This window comes from Petaurus breviceps, unplaced genomic scaffold (genome assembly GCF_028583685.1).
Source record: "Petaurus breviceps papuanus isolate PSGF00001 unplaced genomic scaffold, PetGlider_PUasm1.0 90823, whole genome shotgun sequence".
NCBI classification, from domain to species: Eukaryota; Metazoa; Chordata; class Mammalia; order Diprotodontia; family Petauridae; genus Petaurus; species Petaurus breviceps.
The window spans coordinates 9072459-9090617 of NW_027187352.1; the positions used below are offsets into that span (position 1 = coordinate 9072459).

The 18159-nt window shown below is 42.3% G+C and overlaps 1 protein-coding gene and 1 pseudogene across 4 annotated transcripts in view; one reads left to right on the forward strand and one right to left on the reverse strand.

The window, feature by feature from the left end:
• The first annotated feature begins 530 nt into the window (after positions 1 to 530).
• Positions 531 to 1706, forward strand: LOC138148382 (poly(rC)-binding protein 2 pseudogene; annotated as a pseudogene).
• Positions 1707 to 7520: 5814 nt separating this feature from the next.
• Positions 7521 to 18159, reverse strand: part of KCTD21 (potassium channel tetramerization domain containing 21) — a 32620-nt gene continuing 21981 nt past the window's right edge. For 3 of the 4 annotated variants that reach the window (XM_069070936.1, XM_069070938.1, XM_069070937.1), the window contains one exon: positions 7521 to 10721. In XM_069070936.1, coding sequence (XP_068927037.1) covers positions 9911 to 10693 — 783 coding nt within the window. In that variant the 5' untranslated portion in view covers positions 10694 to 10721 and the 3' untranslated portion in view covers positions 7521 to 9910. Of the gene's footprint in view, positions 10722 to 12636; positions 13029 to 18159 lie in introns of those variants that run through there. The other variant, XM_069070935.1, reaches the window with a different exon arrangement.

Genomic DNA, 18159 nt, shown 5'->3' on the forward strand with positions numbered 1-18159 from the left:
GATAGTCACTGGATAGGGGAGGGGAGGGGAGGGAGAAACAAAATTCATAATTAAGAAGGGTGATGTGGTAGAAAGTTCAATTCCATTTTCAAAATTACTCAGTGTTCATTTTGTGCAAAACTTTGCATGACACCACCAAAAGATACTCCCTGTCTCTCTTAAGTCACTGTTAAGTGACTTGTTAAATTTTCTAGAATTCTTTTAAAAACATTAATAGAACTCAGACAAGCAGAGGCAGCAGCAGGAGCAGCGGTACCGGTGTCTTCTCCCCGTCTACCGCCCTCCCTCCACCAGCCCCAGGCTTGCTCTCCTGGCTTCCTTATGCTTCTCTCACCATTTCTTCCCCCGCTCTCCCCTCGCGCGTCCCCCCCCTCCCCCCAGTGCCTCCTCACCTTCCCGCTAGCCCCTATTGTTCCACCACAGGCCTACTGCCCTTTCGTTTCCATCCCGCTCCCCCATTTTCCCTTCACTAGCTTCACACCAGAAGTTTTTGGTTTCCACTCTCGCCAGTGACCACTTAACCACTCTACAAAGTCCAGATCCCCAGAACACGGCTCGACATGGACATTGGTGTGATTCAAGGTGGATTAAATGTCACTCTCACCATTGGGCTAACTTATGCATGGAAAGGAAGTTAGAAGCATTATTGGAAAGAAAGGAGAATCAGGTCAAGAAGAAGTGTGGAGAGTGGTGTGCGGTACCAACATCTCGGAAGGGAATTGTCCTGAGAATAATTCCTCTTGTGGGACCCACCAATGCCATCTTTGAAGCCTTTGTTATGATCATTGACCAAGTGGAGGGGGACATCAGCAGATCTATGACCAATAGTACAGCTTCCAGTAGATCCCCAGTCACCAGAGGCTTGTGGTCCCTGCTATCCAGTGAGGCTTTCTCATTGGAAAAGGAGGATTCAAGATCAAGGAAATGACAAGAGTACAGGGACTCAGGTCCAGGTGGCAGGGGATATGCTACTGAGTGGGCCATCACTATTGTTGGTATCCCGAAATCTATCACTGAGTGTGTGAAACAGATCTTCGTGGTCTCGTTGGAGTCTCCCCCGAAGGGCGTGACCATCCTGTAAGGGCCCAAGCCCGTCATCTTTGCAGGTGGTCAGGACGGGTACAGCACAGGCAGCAGCCAACAGTTGCCAGCTTTCCCCACACCCCTCTGTCCGTGTGCCTCAACCCTCACCTGGAGGGACTCCCTCTAGAGCTGACCAAGCTGCAGCAGTTGGTAAGGCAATAGTATCACTTTCCCATGACGCCCGGCAACACCGAATTCGGCAGGTTTGGGTGCTTCTGCTCAGACTCCTCCTGAGCTCACCATTCCAAATGATTTAATTGGCTGCATAATCCGGCGTCAAGGCGCCAAAATCAATAAGATTAATCAAAAATCTGGGGCTCAGATCAAAACCGTCAATTCAATGGAAGGATCTACTGATAGGTTACATCACTGGATCTGCTGCCAGCATTAGCCTGGCCCAATATCTAATCAATGTCAGGCTTTCCCCGGAGCAGATTGGCATGGGGAACAGCGAGAACAATGCAGATTCACCCATAACCCCCTTCTGCGGTTCACCACCCATGATCCATCTGTGTAGTTTCTGAGTGATTTCAGGTTTTAAATAGTTTGCAAATTTTCACTTTCTACGCAACTTTACCATTCCCTCGGAATTCTTTTAATTACAGAGTTTTAATTCTTTTCTCTGTTCAGCTGTTAACGCTGAGAACCAAATTTAGTTTTATAAGCTTCTCCGTTTTGTTTTTTATTTTGGGCTCCTGAATTTTTCTTCTTCTGTTTTTGTCATTGAAATGTAAGAGTGGAATACATTTCAGTTTAGTTCTGTAACAGCAGAAAATTTTCAAAACAAACTAAAAGATAGACTAGATATTTTTTCCTTGTAAATAGAAACTGAGAAAAAATAAAATAAACAGAAATAGGTTTTGTATCTTGTCCAAAAGTTTTTCTGCATCTATTGATATAATCATATTTTTATTGTTCTTATTAAAATGGTCCATTTCATTTATAGTTTGACTAATAATAAACCAACTCTTCATTTCTGATATAAATTCGATCTGGTTATAGTGGTATGTTGCTGTGGTCTCTTTGTTGACATTTTGTTTAACATTTTTTTTTCATTAAAGTTTATTAGGGATATTGGTCTATAATTTTCTTTCTCTATTTTGACTCTCTGGTATAGGTATCAAGTCTATATTTGCATGATAGAAAAAAAATTTGTAGGAACTCCTTTTCTGTTTTTTTTAAAAGAGTTTATGTCATATTAGAATTAGTTGTTCCTTGAATGTTTAATAGAATTTGCTTGCAAAATCCATCTGGTCCCAAGATTTTTTCTTTGGGAGTTCATTTATGGTTTGTTCACTTTCTTTTTCTGAGATTGAATTATAAACATTCTCTATTTCTTGTTCGGTCAATTTTAGTATTTTATATTTTTGTGTTTGAAATGACTTATAATTTAGGAGGAAGAATGAGAGGCAGTGTGTTGTAAAGGAAACATTCCAAGTCAGCAGAAACTTAGTAGGGGTCCCATGTATGCCAGACACTATGCTGTGGACCAGGCACATAAGACAAAAGGGGACATAACTACTGGGGGAAGGAGAGTGACAAGAACACAAATAAGTCTAATGCAAAGTCGGGTGTGGTGGGATCAAAGGTGAGATCTAGACCAAGTGCTCTAGAAAAAATGTGAGGAGAGATATGGAAAGAGAAGTCCTTTCTAGCTGGAAAGGATCAAGGATGAGGTGGGATAGTTTGACAAAGCACCTTGACAAGGCAGAGATGAGGTGGGATTATTTCCAAATATAAAGATCTGTGCAAATGCAGGTGGTGGGGGGAAACAGGAGGTGGAGGTAGTAGATGATGAATGAGATGAAGAAATGGCTAGGATCCAGTTTGGTCAAATGTAGAACACATGAAGGAATCTAGAAAGATAGCTTGGGCATAGACTAGCCTTAATGATTATAGAAAGAATATAGAAATGCTAGTCTAGGGACTTTGTATTTTATTTTATAGATAAAAGGGTGTCACTAAAGATTTTTGAGGACAAGAATGACATGTTTAGACTTGTGAATTAGGAAGATAATCTTGGTAGCTCCATGAAAGATGAACTAGAAAGGGAAGACATTGGCGGAAGGGAAGGGAAGACCAGCTAGGAGACTACTTCAGTAATGAAGGCAAGAGGTGGTAAGGGAGTGAGCTTGGGTGCTGGCGGTTTTAGTGGAGAGAAGGGGATGGATGTGAGGGCCTGGGAAGGTATGCAACTGTTGAGTCCTTTTGAGGACAGGACCCAGTCCCTGATTGATTATAGAGACTGAGGGAGAAAGAAGAATCAAAGACCTTGTAGATTGTAGATAATACTTGAAATGTAAGAAGAACAGCAATGGAGGTACCTAGAAGTTATCAGAAGATAAAATTTAAGAAAGGACTCAGTAGTAAAATGATTACCTCCATTTTTGTTGTTGTTGTTCCATCATTTCAGTTGTGTCAGACTCTTCATGACCCCATTTGGAGTTTTCTTGTCAAAGATACTGGAAAGGTTTGCTATTTCCTTCTCCAGCTCATTTTACAGATGGGGAAACTGAGGCAAATGAGGTTAAGTGACTTGTCCAGGGTCACACAGTATGTTTCTGAGGCTGGATTTGAACTTAGGTCCCTTCTGATTCCAGGACTGGCACTCTACCCACAGAACCACCTAGCTACCCAGATGTATATGCCTTATTAAAAAGAAAAAGACAGAGTAGCCTTAAGGGAAAATAGCATTGTATGTCAAGAAAATATATTTACATGAGGAAATGCAGCAACCAGGATACTGAGTGATGAAGACCAATGAAGATAGTACCCTCATTGGCATATACTAATGACCACTTGAATAGAGAGAGGACACAGATATGTAGGAAACAAATCACAATTTAGTTACATTGTCTAGATCTGTAATTTTCTAGACAGTGACTTAATAGTGATGGTGGACCTCAGTTATCCAGACCTTTGCTAGAGTGCTTTCTTTACAAAAAGCAGTGTAGCTAATAACCTTTTGATTTGCCTTGATAATAATATCATCTTCAGAGAGTGGAAGAACCAACTAGAAGAAATTCTGTTCTGGACCTGATCCTCTCCCCCAAAGAATAACTGGCAATTGAGGTAAAAAATATAGGAACCTTGGGAGCAAGGGGCCACTTGATCTAAAATAGAATTTATGGTAGAAGAGGAGAGAGCTTATAATATATGACATGCAAACCTGATTTTAGGAAAGAAAATTTCTAATCCCTTAACTCCTTGTCCTATTACCAATCATGCCCTGCCAAAGCTCGCCCCTGGATTACTCTCACCATTCTCCTTTGCTCCTATTCATAGGAGCTTTTCAGCTTATGAAAATCATGAAACTATGTTGAATGGGCCTACTATAAATTTGTTACATAATCTCACCGGGGCTATCAGTGAGAAAGGCAATTATTCTGCTCCTCTTTAATCAATTCACTATTGTATTCTCCACAATAGCTGTTTTAAACCTTTCCATCTCTTCTAAAGTCTTTCCCAGCATGACCTCCTCTCATCCTCTATGCTAGGACCTCTCTTCATGCTTCCAGAAAAACACTTAGGCCCTTCACCATGAGCTATCTCTTCTCTTCTTTTCCTCTTTTACATCATTCTGACATCTTCCACTATTTCCTTCACTCTGGTCTTCCATGAAGAAGTGACCCTTCTCTTTACCAAAGCTAGCTCCTTTTACATACACCCCTGACCCATCCCCTTCCATCTCCTCTAGCAGATCACCTCCATACTCCTAGCTTTAATTTCTCCCTATCTACCACTTCATACTTAAAAAAAAACAACCAACCTTCCCCCCCCAACTTTGCTTGATATAACCAGCCCTGCTAGCTAATGCTTTTGTATCTCTCCGTCTATATCTATCTTAGCCATCTTCATGGCTAAAAGCCTTAAGAAAACTGTCTACACTTGGTGCTTTCCACTTCTCATTCTTTTCTAAAGCATCCACCATCTGGTTTCTAACCTCATCATTCAATTGAAGCTGCTCTCTCCAAAGTTACCAATAATGTCTTAATGGCCAAATCGAATGGACTTTTCTCCGTCTTCATCCTTGACATTTCTGCAGCATTGGACACTGTTGATCACCTTCTCCTTCAGGATATTTCCTCCTCTCTAGGTTTTCTTGACATTGTTGTCTCCTGGTTCTCCTCCTATTCATCTGACCAGCCCTCAATATCCTTTTGGATCATTTCTGAGGTTCTAGGCTGTCTTGCCTTCTTTCTCTTTCTGGTCCTGTCCCTGACTTTCTGGACTTCAAAACCACACCTTCTCATCCTGCACCTCTCCCCTCACTTGGTATGTGGGGCCTCCTTGCCCTAGAACTGCCTACTTCCCCTGTGGCCTCTTTACCCTGGAATGTGTCCCCTTTTCCATCCCCTACTTAGCATAGTGCCTGGCATGTAGTGAGTGCTTTAAAAAGGCTTTGTTTTGTTTTGCTTTGAACTAATTCACATGTAAAAAGAGTACTGGGAGAGAGCAGGGTCACAGACACCAGTGTCAGAGAATATTGAGGAAGAAGGGAGTAGTTACCAGGGTCAAATGTTGCTGAAAAGTCGAGGATTGGGTATGAGAAAAGACCACTGGTGTTTGTGAATTAGCAGGTCCTTGTTGATTTTCTTAGAGCTCAGTTTCTGTAAGGATAGTGAGAACAGAAGCCAGATTGCTGGGGTGTTGAAGAGTAAGTACGTGATGAGAAAGAGAAATTATTTAGATAGAAGAGTCTAGATAACTCTTTCTGGAAGTTTGCCAGTGAAGGGGAGGAAAGAGATAACGTGAGAGCTGGAGAGGGTAGCAGAGTCAAAGGAAAGTGGTTTTTAATTAGTTTTTTTTTTGAAGGATGAGGAGGTCTGAAAATGTTTGTAAATAAAAACCAGTGGAGAAGAGATCAAAGATGTGTATGTGGAATAGGGGGAGAGGAAAGGGGAATGAAGGACACAAAAATAGCATGGGGGGGTAGAGAGAGGAATTTAAATTATGAATAGTAGAGTGATCCCAAGTCTGACATTTACTACCTGTTCAACCTCAGGTGAGCCATTTAACCTCACTAGACATAAGTTTTTTCATCTGTAAAATGAGAAGGCTGGAATCGACCTCTATGGTGCCTTCCAGCTCGGAGTCTATGATTCAATGTTATCCTTGGCAATGAGAAGGGCTATCTCATCTTCTGGAAGGAAGAGGATGAGAGAAGACAGAGAGGCCTAGCAGTTTTGAGGGAATTTATGAGGCATGGCCTCAGTCTTCTCAACAAAGAGGGAGAAATCTGTCTGTTAAGGGCAAAAGGATTCTGTCACATAGGGGGGAAAAAAGAAAGGGAAATAAAGGTAATTAAGTAGGGGAGGGTGTGCAAGTGGAAAGAACACTGGCCAGGCCCAGAGACAAGCTGACTTTCTCATGTCAAATGACCCTTCAGTGGCAGAGCCACAGGCTAGAATCCATGGCTCTGGAAACAGAACCCTTTGCCCAGGCATTGTAGAAAGGGTACTGGATTAGGAGTAAAGAGTTGTAGGTTTGCTAGTCTGTCAAACCAATGGAGTGACTTTGAGCAAGTCACTTAACTACTCAAACCTATAGCACATTAAGGTTTACAAAACACTTTCCTTCTTACGATGCTTCAAGGTAGCTAATGTAGGTCTTATTATCCCCATTTTACAGATTATTAACCTGAGGTTCACTAAAGCAGTGACTCACCGAGGGTCACCCAGCTGTTGTCAGAATTAGGTCCTGAACCCAAGTCTCTTGACTCTAGGCCCAGTGGGGCTCTATTATACCAAGATACCTGATGATCTCATATTTCTATCACCTTTAAGATTTAAGCTTTTGGGAACAGCTAGGTGGTACAGTGAATAGAGTACTGGCCCTGAAGTCAGGAGGACGGAAGTTCAAATTCAGCCTCAGACACTTGAAACATTTATTAGCTGTGAGACCTTAGGCAAGTCAGTCAACCTCAATTGCCTTGCATTCTCTCCTCCAAAAAAACAAAACAAAACAAAACAATTTAATGCTTTCTATACAACAACCCTGGGCTGGGAGATAGTGCAAGTATTATTTACCCCATTTTGATAATAATAACCAGCATTTATGTGGTACTTAAGGTTTGCAAAATATTTTATATTCTCTTTTTACCCCCATAACCACCCTGGGAGCTAGGTGCTATTATTATCTTCAGTTTACAGAAGAGGACCCTGAGGCTTTAAGAGGTTAAGTGACTTACTTGCTCAAGCTAGCTAAGTGTCTGACAAAGGATTTGCACTAGTCTTCCTGACTCCAAATCTAGTACTCTTACCCACTGTACCACCTACCTGACTTCTACAGATGAGGAAACTGAGGCTTAGAGAGATAAATGTTTTTCCCAGGGTCATAGAACTAGGTGCCAAGATGCAATGGTCATGGGGGCCAGGGTTTGGCACCAACAAAATACGCTCTCAAACATGAGAATAAATACCACAGAGACTCAGGAATTATGCTGCATTAAAGCCATACAATTTATTGCATAAAGAAAGCTATACCTGCCCAGTGCCCCACAGAGAATGTAGCTATATAGGTTTCTCCAGGGGCCCATGAAGCCATTAGCTTGCCCAGCACTAGCCAGTAGCAAATTAAGCATCTCGGATTCCCGTGCTTTGTTGTCATGGAGAGGAATGATCCAAGTTTGAGTTTTTTCAGCTCAGCTGAGTGAGCCTTGACAAAAATAAGAGGACCATTGGGGGTCCTAAGGCTGCTGGCTCAGTGGCATCTCATTTGGTGCAACATGGAGACATGCACCACTTGTCACCAGATGGATTTTGCAGAGCCAGGAGAGTGCCCTCACCCCTGGCTTTCTTGACCTGCACCTGGCCCAAACAATGTGTGTCCCAGGTGTGATTATGAAATAGCAGGACTGAGTTTCCAATATGTTAGAGAATGGCATACCCAATGAACGTGACTTCAGGCTGTGTTCACAGAAGCGTAGTTTCCAGAAGGAGAAAGGTGTTAAGTCCCATGGTATTCTGCCCTGGTTGGTCATCTTCTAGACTACTGTGTTCAATTCAGGTACCACATTTAAGGAAGGACATTGACAACCTGATACTGATCAGCAGTTCTGCCAGCTAGTAGCATTAGTGAGATAAGAGAGAAAGGGAACATGCCCTATTACCACAAAGAAATGGAATGTCCAGTGAAGGAAACCATAGTCCTACCTATAACATGTCAGACCCCATATGGAGTATTTTGTTCAGTATCATTTTTAGGTGGAGCAGTGGCAACTAGAATATACCCAAGGATAACAAAGAGGAAGTCAAGGGGACTGGAGATCATACCACACAAGCATTGTTTGAGGGGCCGGGGACACTTACTCTAGAGAAGACTTAGGGGGAATATGTTAGCCATTGTCAAGTATTTGATGGGTCATCATATGAAAGAAGGATTAAATTTGTCCTGCTTGGTCCCAGAATAAGGACCAATGGAGCTAAAACGGAGTTAATTCAAGCTCAGTGTGAGGAAAACATTTCTTAACCATTAGAGTTGTACAGAATTGGAATGGGCTGCCTTGCAAGAAAGTGATTTCCCTATCACGGGAGATCTTTAAACTGAGGCTGGATGACCACCCTTTGGGCATGGGGTAGTGCAGGTTCTTATTCAAGTGTGATTTGGGCTAGATGGCTTCTGATATCCTTGCCAACTTTGAGCTTCTATGTTTCTAGGAACTATGTCATTGCTTCCAGTGACAGAGAATTCCCTCTGTACTATGACAATGCATTTATTTTCACAAAGCTCCAATTGTTAAGAAGGTCTTCCTCATCCTAAACTGAAATTTCCACCCCACCCTCAGTAATTTCCTACCCCTTGTTCCAATTTCTGCTTGATTAAGGACATTCTGAAAGAGGAGCCCAGAAAAAACCTTGAGCAAAGGCTATGTGGCTGGCAGAAACATGTGGCTCCCCAGATGATTGCTATGAAAGGATTACATTAATATAGATGTATAGATAGAGTGCTAGTCTGTCTGTTAAATCACCCTCTTCGCTGGGGACCAAAGATCATGGAATCTGATAACAATCCTGTGATGACGGAGTATCTCTTCTCCCCAAAGGTCCAGGCACTCTCAATCAATAGTCTTAAGATCTGTGATTAGAATCCACATTCTAAGCTGTGGCCAAGCTTAGAAGAAAACTCAAGTCTTTCTTATGGATTGTTTGCTGCTCTAACTTGCCTCTGCAATCTCTTCTCACCTCCCCCCACCCTCCCTGGAGATTATTGCTGAAGCAGAAAAGAAAATCTCCATGAATACAACACAGCTCCAATGATGCCCAATGTGTTTGGTCTCCTATGTAAATAACTATGGGACTGCAGAAATTTACTTGCTATGGATGAGACAAGCTTGGCTTGGATCCCAGGATCCTAGAGCAGTGAATAGATTTTACAAGCTTCACACTTCACTTCCACCCCCACCCCCCTAACATGGCATTATCCCTTAGCACAGATGAGTTAACTGAGGTCCTGGCCAATGGTAGAGATGGGAAGGCAACCCATAGGGAGAGTTTGATGCTTGTTTTCCCCAGCCATAAAGACTATCAGCTGTCTCCTTTGAAGAATATCAGGAGACCCTCCATCCCTGGTAATATACTAGCAGTACCCTGAACAAACCTGGAGAAGAATGCTCCCTCTGATGAGAGAACACATATATTCTGATAGGGCATACAGATAGCTACATTATAGGGGGGAAAATCAACTCCTGCTTAGTGATTAATACATATTAGTATATGATTCTGTATCACACTGCTGGTAAGTGTTTCTTAGCTGGTGCTTTAAGAGAAACACTCTGCTGACCTTGTGTTATCTTGTAGACTGCATGAGTGCTGGAAGCTGGGCCATTCTACCTATACCGTATTAATCGAATAATCTTATTATTCATAAAATCAGAGAGGTGCGGGTGGGAAGAATCCACACAAAAACCATCGCTGAGTGCAATTTTCAATACCTCCTCCACAAACACCTGGAAGCTGTTAATCTGCTTGTTGGCCGGCACCACCCACAGTCTCTTTAAATTCTGTTTGGTGTATTCTTCCTCAGGCAAGCCGTCCACGCTGGCCACCCAATCCAAAGTGAGGTGGTTTGGGTCTTGCAAGTAGCTGGAGATGGAAGACAGGTTGCCGTTGAAGCAGTAGTAGAGTTTGGAGCCCAAGAGCTTCAGGAAAAGGCTTGATGTGCTGAATATGTTGGCATTGAAGACCTCCATGTCAGAAGACGACAAGCTGTAGATCTGTGGTGCCTCCCGGACAGTGAAGTGGATATTTTGCACGTGTCTGTTCAGGGTGATATTAAGCATGGCGTTCTTCTCCGCCTTAGACATCTCCACCTCCTTCTCCTGAAGGGCTTCAATCAGAGGTTGTACTTGATAGAAGTCTGCTTCTCTTCGGAGCAGCCCCATCTCTTGGAAATCCTCAGGGAGGTCCAGATGGGAAGTCCTCAAGAAGTTCAGGATGTAGCGGAAGACCTTGCCATCACGGTCAATGAAGCAGTTGCCTTGGCTGTCTTTCTTGGTGGGCATCTTCCCACTGAACATGGCTCCCAGCATGGAGTTGGGAAAACTGGTCAGGGTTGACAGGGAGGTCGTATATAGCTTTCCTCCAACGTTCAGAGTGATGGGGTCAGACATGGTGAGAGGCTAGGATGTTGAGAAAAACCTAGAGGGGAAACATCAATTAATCCATAAGCATTTATAAAGTGGTCACTACTTACATTATATATAATCATGTCTAGATAATCAGAACTTCAAACTCTTTTTGTTTTCATTTTAAATTCAGAAGATATGTGGATACCATTTCAGATGGGCAAATCAGATTTAGGGACTAAAATCCCTGAATTCAACTTCTCTCCAAACAAAGTTGCTATTGTTATCTGTTTTTATTGTCCTGTTTCAAACAGCCTGTTCCCCCAAACCTACTGCCTGATACTTTTGATTCTGAGTGGCTTTCTTCTTTGGAATTCACTTCAAATAAAAAAAAATTTTGATCTTTATAAAGAACACTTCTAGCCGATGAAAAGCAGTTAGGTAGCACAGTGGATAGGATGCTGGGCTTAGAGACAGGAAGACCTGAGTTCAAATGTTATCTCAGATGCTTACTAACTGCATGGTCCTGGGTAAGTCACTTAAATCTGTCTACCTCAGTTTTCCTCAACTATAAAATGGGGATAATAATAGTACTTACCTCTCAGTATTGTTGTGAGGATCAAGGGAGTTAATATTTGTAAAGTGATAAGTACAGTGCCTGGCACACAGTAGGTACTTAATATATGCTTATTCCCTCTCCCTCTGATTAGGGAGATGTAAAGTTTAGTACTCATTGTGCTCTCTGGACCTTACAGTCCAACAGGGGGCCTGTATACTAAATCTCACTGGAATTTTTTTCTGAGAGTCTGCCTTTTCCCATAGAAACATTAGAGCTAGCAGGGACCTTAAAATTATAAAGGTAGAACTAGAAGGCATCTTTGAACTATTAGAACTAGGAAGGACATTAGAACAAAGAATGCTGGAACATTGAATCCAGAACATTAAGACACATATAGAATATATAGAATACTGGAACACAGAACATGGGATATCAGAGCTAGAAAGGCCCTTCCAAGGGGTTGGACTAGATGACCTCTCAAGTCTGACCTTTTATGTTTTGTTTTCTAACAAACTATGTCCTAATATTTAATCTTGGGAATTGGGCATCATTTCTAATTCTGGTTCACTAATAACATTTTGCAAAGGAGTCTTTGCTGTAGGCTCCCCCCAGATTTCCTGTGCTGCTTTCCATCCATTGCCCCCTCCCCATCCCTGCTCCAAGAGCTCACAAAGGATGGTGGCTTAGACAGAGATGAAATCAAGCCTGTATATTGTCCATCTGATCATATAGAGTTCGTTCCATCTATCAATCAACAAAGAACCCTAAAATCTTAGACTCAAGCACTCAATTGACAGATAAAGATCTTCACACTAAAAAGGCCATGAGGGGTCATCTGGCTTACCACCTTCCTCCACCCTCCAACCTAGCACAAATATGGCTGGCAGCATTCTTTACAGGTGGTCATCTAGCCTGTATCTGAACTCCTAAATCTCAATTTCCTTATCTCTAAACTGAGGGAGCCGGACTAGATGACCTCCCAGTTTCCTTCCAATTCTAAATCAATGACCCTATGACCAGTGACAGCAAACTACTTCAGAAGGCCAGCTTTGCCACTAGCTGTGACCCAGGGCAATTCATTTCACTCCAGAAATTTAATTTCCTCATCTATGAAATGGGATAAAAATATCTGCAATGCCCACTTCAAAAGGCTCCTGTGTGAAAAGTATTTTATAAGACTAAAAGTGTTACAAAAATATGAATCATTTTTATTAACAAGAATGATAATTATTATTTTTATTTACTGAGTTTCTATGTGCCCAGCACTCTGGCCTCCAAGAGGATCAGCCAGGAACCAAAGTGGATCCTTGGAAAATATCGGATAAGGAGAAAGAGGAAACTGAGTCACAGAGAGTGAAATTACTTTCCTGTGATCATATAGCTTTTAAGTGTTAGAGCTAGGGCTTAACCACAGTACCCAAGTACTTACTGCTGATTGTCCTTCCCTTATTAGTTGTTCAGTGAGGTTAATTCACACCAGTGAGAAGGAGGTCTCCCCTGTGCTCAGCTCCAAGAAGAAGGCTGCTGAATTCTTCACTGGGGAGGTGGCAATCCAGGAGACCCACCCCTCCCAGCCATGCCACTGGTGAGGCTGGGCCCAGCCTGCTGGCACTCCCAAAGCCAACTGGATTTGTCTGCTCAGCCCAGCTCTGGCACGATAGTGTGGGTACCCAAGGAACTGGGGCTACCCCTCCAGCCTTCTCCTTGAGGGTTTTCAGAGGGGAACGTGGCAGAGACACCAGGGAGTGTGACTCAACTTCAGACAGCTATGGCCTCTTTTCCTACAGTTTTGAGCAGAGCTCATGTTGGGTTAAACTGGTTCGACCAGGTCTTCCTGCTTGTGTGGTATAACCCCTAAGGGCAGAGTCTGCCCCCACAAATCTCTTTGATGATGTCTCTCATTTATGGAAATTTAATTGAAATGCAGATGATACAAATGCTTTATGAAAGTTTAAACAATAACAATTCCTATCTCTCTAGTATTTCATGTTGACAAAGCACTATCTTAATAATAATAATAATAATAATGATAAACATACAGTGTCTCAAAAATCTTAGTGAAGTTTTAAACTTTAATTTAAAGCCTAAACTATGAATAGCTGGGCCACTCTGTATAGTGCTTTAAGGCTTACATATATGATCTCATCCGAGTCTTAGAACAACCCTGTGAGATGGGTGGTTCAAGTGTTCTTATTCCCATTTTATAGTTGAAAAAACTGAGGGTCAGAGAAATTAAAGTTTACCCCCCCAGGTATATAAATGGGGATAAGTGGGATCTGGACCCCCATCTTCTTGAACTCAAGTTCAGCATTCCGTTTACTCCACCACACTGAGAGGTAGGTCATAATAACCCCTCACATTTCTTTAGTGTTTTAAGGTTTACAACATGCTTTTCTCACTATAACCCCATTGAATGGGTGAGCCCTATCAGGTAGGTCTTATTATCCCCATTTTATAGAAGAGCTGTGAAACCAACCTTCAGCAAGGTTTGGTGACTCGTACGAAGTCACTCAGCTAAAAACCATGGGTGCAAGAATTCAAATTCTGATCTTCTGAATTCCTGACTCTCCTTCTCCACTGAACACCACCTTCTATGCTTTTCTGGAATGAAACGGAAGCCCCTGGAAGGTAGGTGACTTTGGATAATGGAACTGTAGACATGGAAGGATTTTTAGAAATCAAGTCCAACTCCTTGTGGTCAGTCAGTCAACAAACAAGAAGCAAGCCCTAGTATGTGCCAGTAGGCACTGTGCTAAGCATTGGGAATTTCAAGAAAATAAAGTATCTTCCCCCTCTGTGAGTTCTCTCAACTCACAAGTCTACTGGAGGGGACAACACTAAAATAACTCTGTACAAAGAGATAGATACTGGATAAAGTAGAGATAATCTTGGAGGAATCAGGAGCCACAAGCATTTATTTAGCATTTACTGAGTGTCAGAAGGGCAGCTGGATGGTGCAGCGGATAGAACACTGGGCTTGGAATCACAAAGACTCATTTTCTGATTTCAAATCCAGCCTCAGACACTTCCTAGCTTCGTGACCCTGGGCAAGTCATTTCACCCTCTTTGCCTCAGTTTCCTCACTGGTAAAATGATCTGGAGAAAGAAATGGCAAACTAGTCTAGTATTTTCACCAAGAAAACTCCAAATAGAGTCATAAAGAGTCAGACACGATTCAACAACAGCAAGGTGTCAAGAACCGTTCTAAGAGCCAAGAATGCAAAGGAAAAGCCTTCAAGACCTCACATTTTCATTACGTACAATTAAGATAAAGACAGAGTAAATGGAAGGTAATCCCAGATAGGGACAGCACCAGAAATCTTGGGGGGGAGAATGCAGTGGAATGGGTCAGGAAAGGTCCTGCAGAATATAGGCTTTGAGATGAACAGGGAGAGGACTCCAGGCCTGGAGGAGAGACATGATGGAATCTGGAGATGGAGACTCATGGGTAAAGAATAATTTATGGGCTAGTGCACCAGAGCATAGAGTAAGGGGAGTAAATTATAAGACTGGAAAAACAGGAATGGACAGGACTGTGAAGGGCTTAAAATGCCAAGCAGGATTTTCTATTCAATTCTGGAGGTAACAGGAAACCTAAAACTCAAGAGTGTTTAAACGACTTTGCTTAAGATCAAATGACTCAGGGTGGCCAGGCGGTGCAGTGGATCAAATACTGACCAGAGTTCAAATCTGGCCTCAGACACTTAACACTTACTAGCTGTGTGACCTTGGACAAGTCCCTTAACCCCAACTGCCTGGCCTTCCCCCTCCAAAAAAAATAAAATAAAAATAGAATGGGAAGGGACTCTAGAGAGTGTCTGAGTCCCACCTCCTTACTTTAAAGAGGAGGCCACTGAGGCATCATCTCCAAGTCCACTGCTCTTCCTGAAGCCCCACGTGGCTCCTGGGGGAGTCGTGCAGATTGGGCTTGTCCAAATGCCCTCTCCCTTGGCAGATGACACCCAGGCAGGTGGCTCTGGTGGCCTGGCGGTGCTCCTAGTCAGCTTCATCTTAAGGAGGCCAGTCATGCTGTGACTCCATCAGCCTAACCATGCCCTTTGGCATTAGGAATAGGAAAGAGCCAGGCAAAAAAAAAATTGGCTGGAGCTTCGTTTAAGTGGCAAAACTTTAGAAGGAAGTTCAGAGGCAGCTGCTGTTCCCTTCAGTGTTTAAGGAAACATGCATGTGCATATACACTGTATACATGAACATGCATGATGTAGTGCCTGTATGTGTATTTTAAATATGTGCAAGCATGCAAATTGACACACATGTATACACACAAGGTGCATTGTGCATATATGTGCACATAAAATACTTGTTTTATACTGTATGTATTTCTATACATATATAACACACACAGAACACAATATACACAATACATGTGCATACCTGCATATTGTGCATTTATATCTATATCTACATAACATACGTGTGTGCACATATATTCACACAAATACACACATGGACATGTGATGCTCCTAGTTCTTCCTTCCGGGCCCAAGAAGAATAAATCTAATCCCTCTCCTCTGTGAAAGCCTTCTAAATATGTAAAGACATCTAGCTTGGCCCCCTTGAGGCTTCTTTTCTCCAAGATTAACGTCCCCCTTCCTTTGAATCTATGTCATGATTTCCTGTTCCCCAACCTGGACAAACTCGAGCATGTTAATGGCCTTCCTAAAATGTGATGCCAAGAACTGAACACAGAACACCAAATATTGTACAACCAGGGTGTGGTACAAGGGGACCATGAGTATGCTGGTAAATGTTTAACAATCAGCTCTCAAAAACACATATACACACAAAAACACTTTAAAGTTTAATCTGCATTATTAACATTTTCCCCACCACTTTCTTAAGCCTAGACAACAGCAAACTCTGAATTATTACATTTGCTGATTTCTGAGTTTAAAAAGTTCATAGTGAAAATTCAACAATTGGTACTTGCAATTTCAGGCTGCTTCAGACTGGCCCCACATGAGCTCTTTTAGACATCTGAATGTCACATTAGCTTTTTTGGCTGCCACAACACACTACTGACCCATACAGAGTTCGAAGTCCACTGAAACCCCCAGATCTCTTCCATAGAAACTGTTGTTTAATTGTTAATTCCTGCATTCTGCCCTTGTACAATTGATTTTTTGAACCCAGATATGATCTTACATTTATCCTTATAAAATTAGTACTCCTTAGATTAGGTCCATCCTTCTCTCCTGTTAAGATCCCTTTGAATCCTGTCATCTAGCATCTTAATAATCCTTTCCAGGTTTGGGGTCATCTACAAGTTTAGTAAGACTTCCATCTCTGCCTTCATCTACTCCAGACTTCCCAACCCAGTCTACCACTCTTTTCATCGCAGCAGATCATCTCTCCAATTCTTCTCTTTCTATGATGTAATTATGAGTCACATTCTATCGCCATTTTTCACAGAGTTAAACTAATAAATTAAGCGACGAACCCAAGGTCATCTAGTAAATCAAGACCGGAATTAAAGTCTCTTGACTCTCACTTCTTCCCCACTAGACTTAGTACACAAATGTATCTTCATAATTCATGTGTTAAAAAAGCTTTTAAAAATCATAACCTAGTTCAGCAATCTGTTGTAGGAGGCAGGAGACCCTGAGATTCCTGGGTCTCATAATTAGGAGGGAGAAAGTTAGGCTGGCGATTTTGCACAGTCCTGCCTCACATAAATCCAATTCACTTGCAAGTCAAGACATCACCCTCCTCATTGGTTCTATTTGAGAAAGAAAGCCAAACAAGAACAACAATGCTAGGTTTAAGAGTGTTGGGGAGAAGATTCCCTCTCATTCTACCTTAGTGTATGTGATGGGGGAATATTACCTAGGGTCCTGCCTTGTAGTCTGGGCTAGCTTTTCCTAAGCCTCACCATATGCAGCTTAGGCTAGTTCTTGTCCTTAAGATCTGACTGACCAAGAGGACTGGCTCTTGTTGACTCACTGCCTGACTACAAAAGGCCAGAAGGAGCTCCATCGTTCTTTCTTTGAGGTTTCTGATTGTGGACAGCATGATCAACTCCAACAAACTGTCCTTAACAGAATCAACATAGTGTCCCCATTGAATACCCTTCCCTTGCTATGGCTAAGTAAACCTCTTTTTGTTAACTGTGTTAAATCACCTATGAGTGTCTCATTTCATTCAAACACCAAACCTAAACTACCAGGAGACCAGCCTGAGTCTGGCCTAGCCCACCTGGAGACAGAGGAGCTGGGTCTGAATCTGCTCTTGTAAGAGCAATACTGTGCCCTAGGACACTTCCCCAAAGCTGCTCCCTCTGTAAAATGGGGGACTGGAGTAGGTGGTCTATGGTCCTTTTCAGCTCCAAATCCTACAGTCTCTGTTTCTTTCTGTCTGTACACCACTGGCACCAGCAACCAAGAAGTGTCTGACAACATTAGATAGTGGACAGAGCACTGGGTCTGGAGTCAGAAGATTTGAGTTCAAATCTAGTCTCAGACACAGACTAGCTGTGTGATCCTGGGTAAGTCACTTAACTGCTGTATGCCTCAGTTTCCTCATCTGTAAAATGGGGATAATACTAACACCTACCTCCAACTGTTGTTGTGAAGATCAAATGAGATAGTTTCTAAAGTGATTAGCACAGTGCCTGGAATATAGTAGGCACTTAATAAAGCCTTGTTTCCTAATTTCCTAAAAGGGACTAGTTTAGATGATTTATAGGATCTCTAAGCCATCAGGTGACTGGGATCAATCAATCAGTAAACATTTATTACACACCCTACCTAAGTGCCAGGGACTGTGTTAAGCACTGAGGACACAAAAAGAGGTAAAAGATAGTCCCTGCTTTCAAGGACCTTATAATCTAATGGGAGAGACAATATACAAATATATACATACAAAGCAAGCTATGTACAGGCTAAAAGGGGAAATAATTAACAGAGGGAAGGCACTGGGATTTCCAAGATGGGCA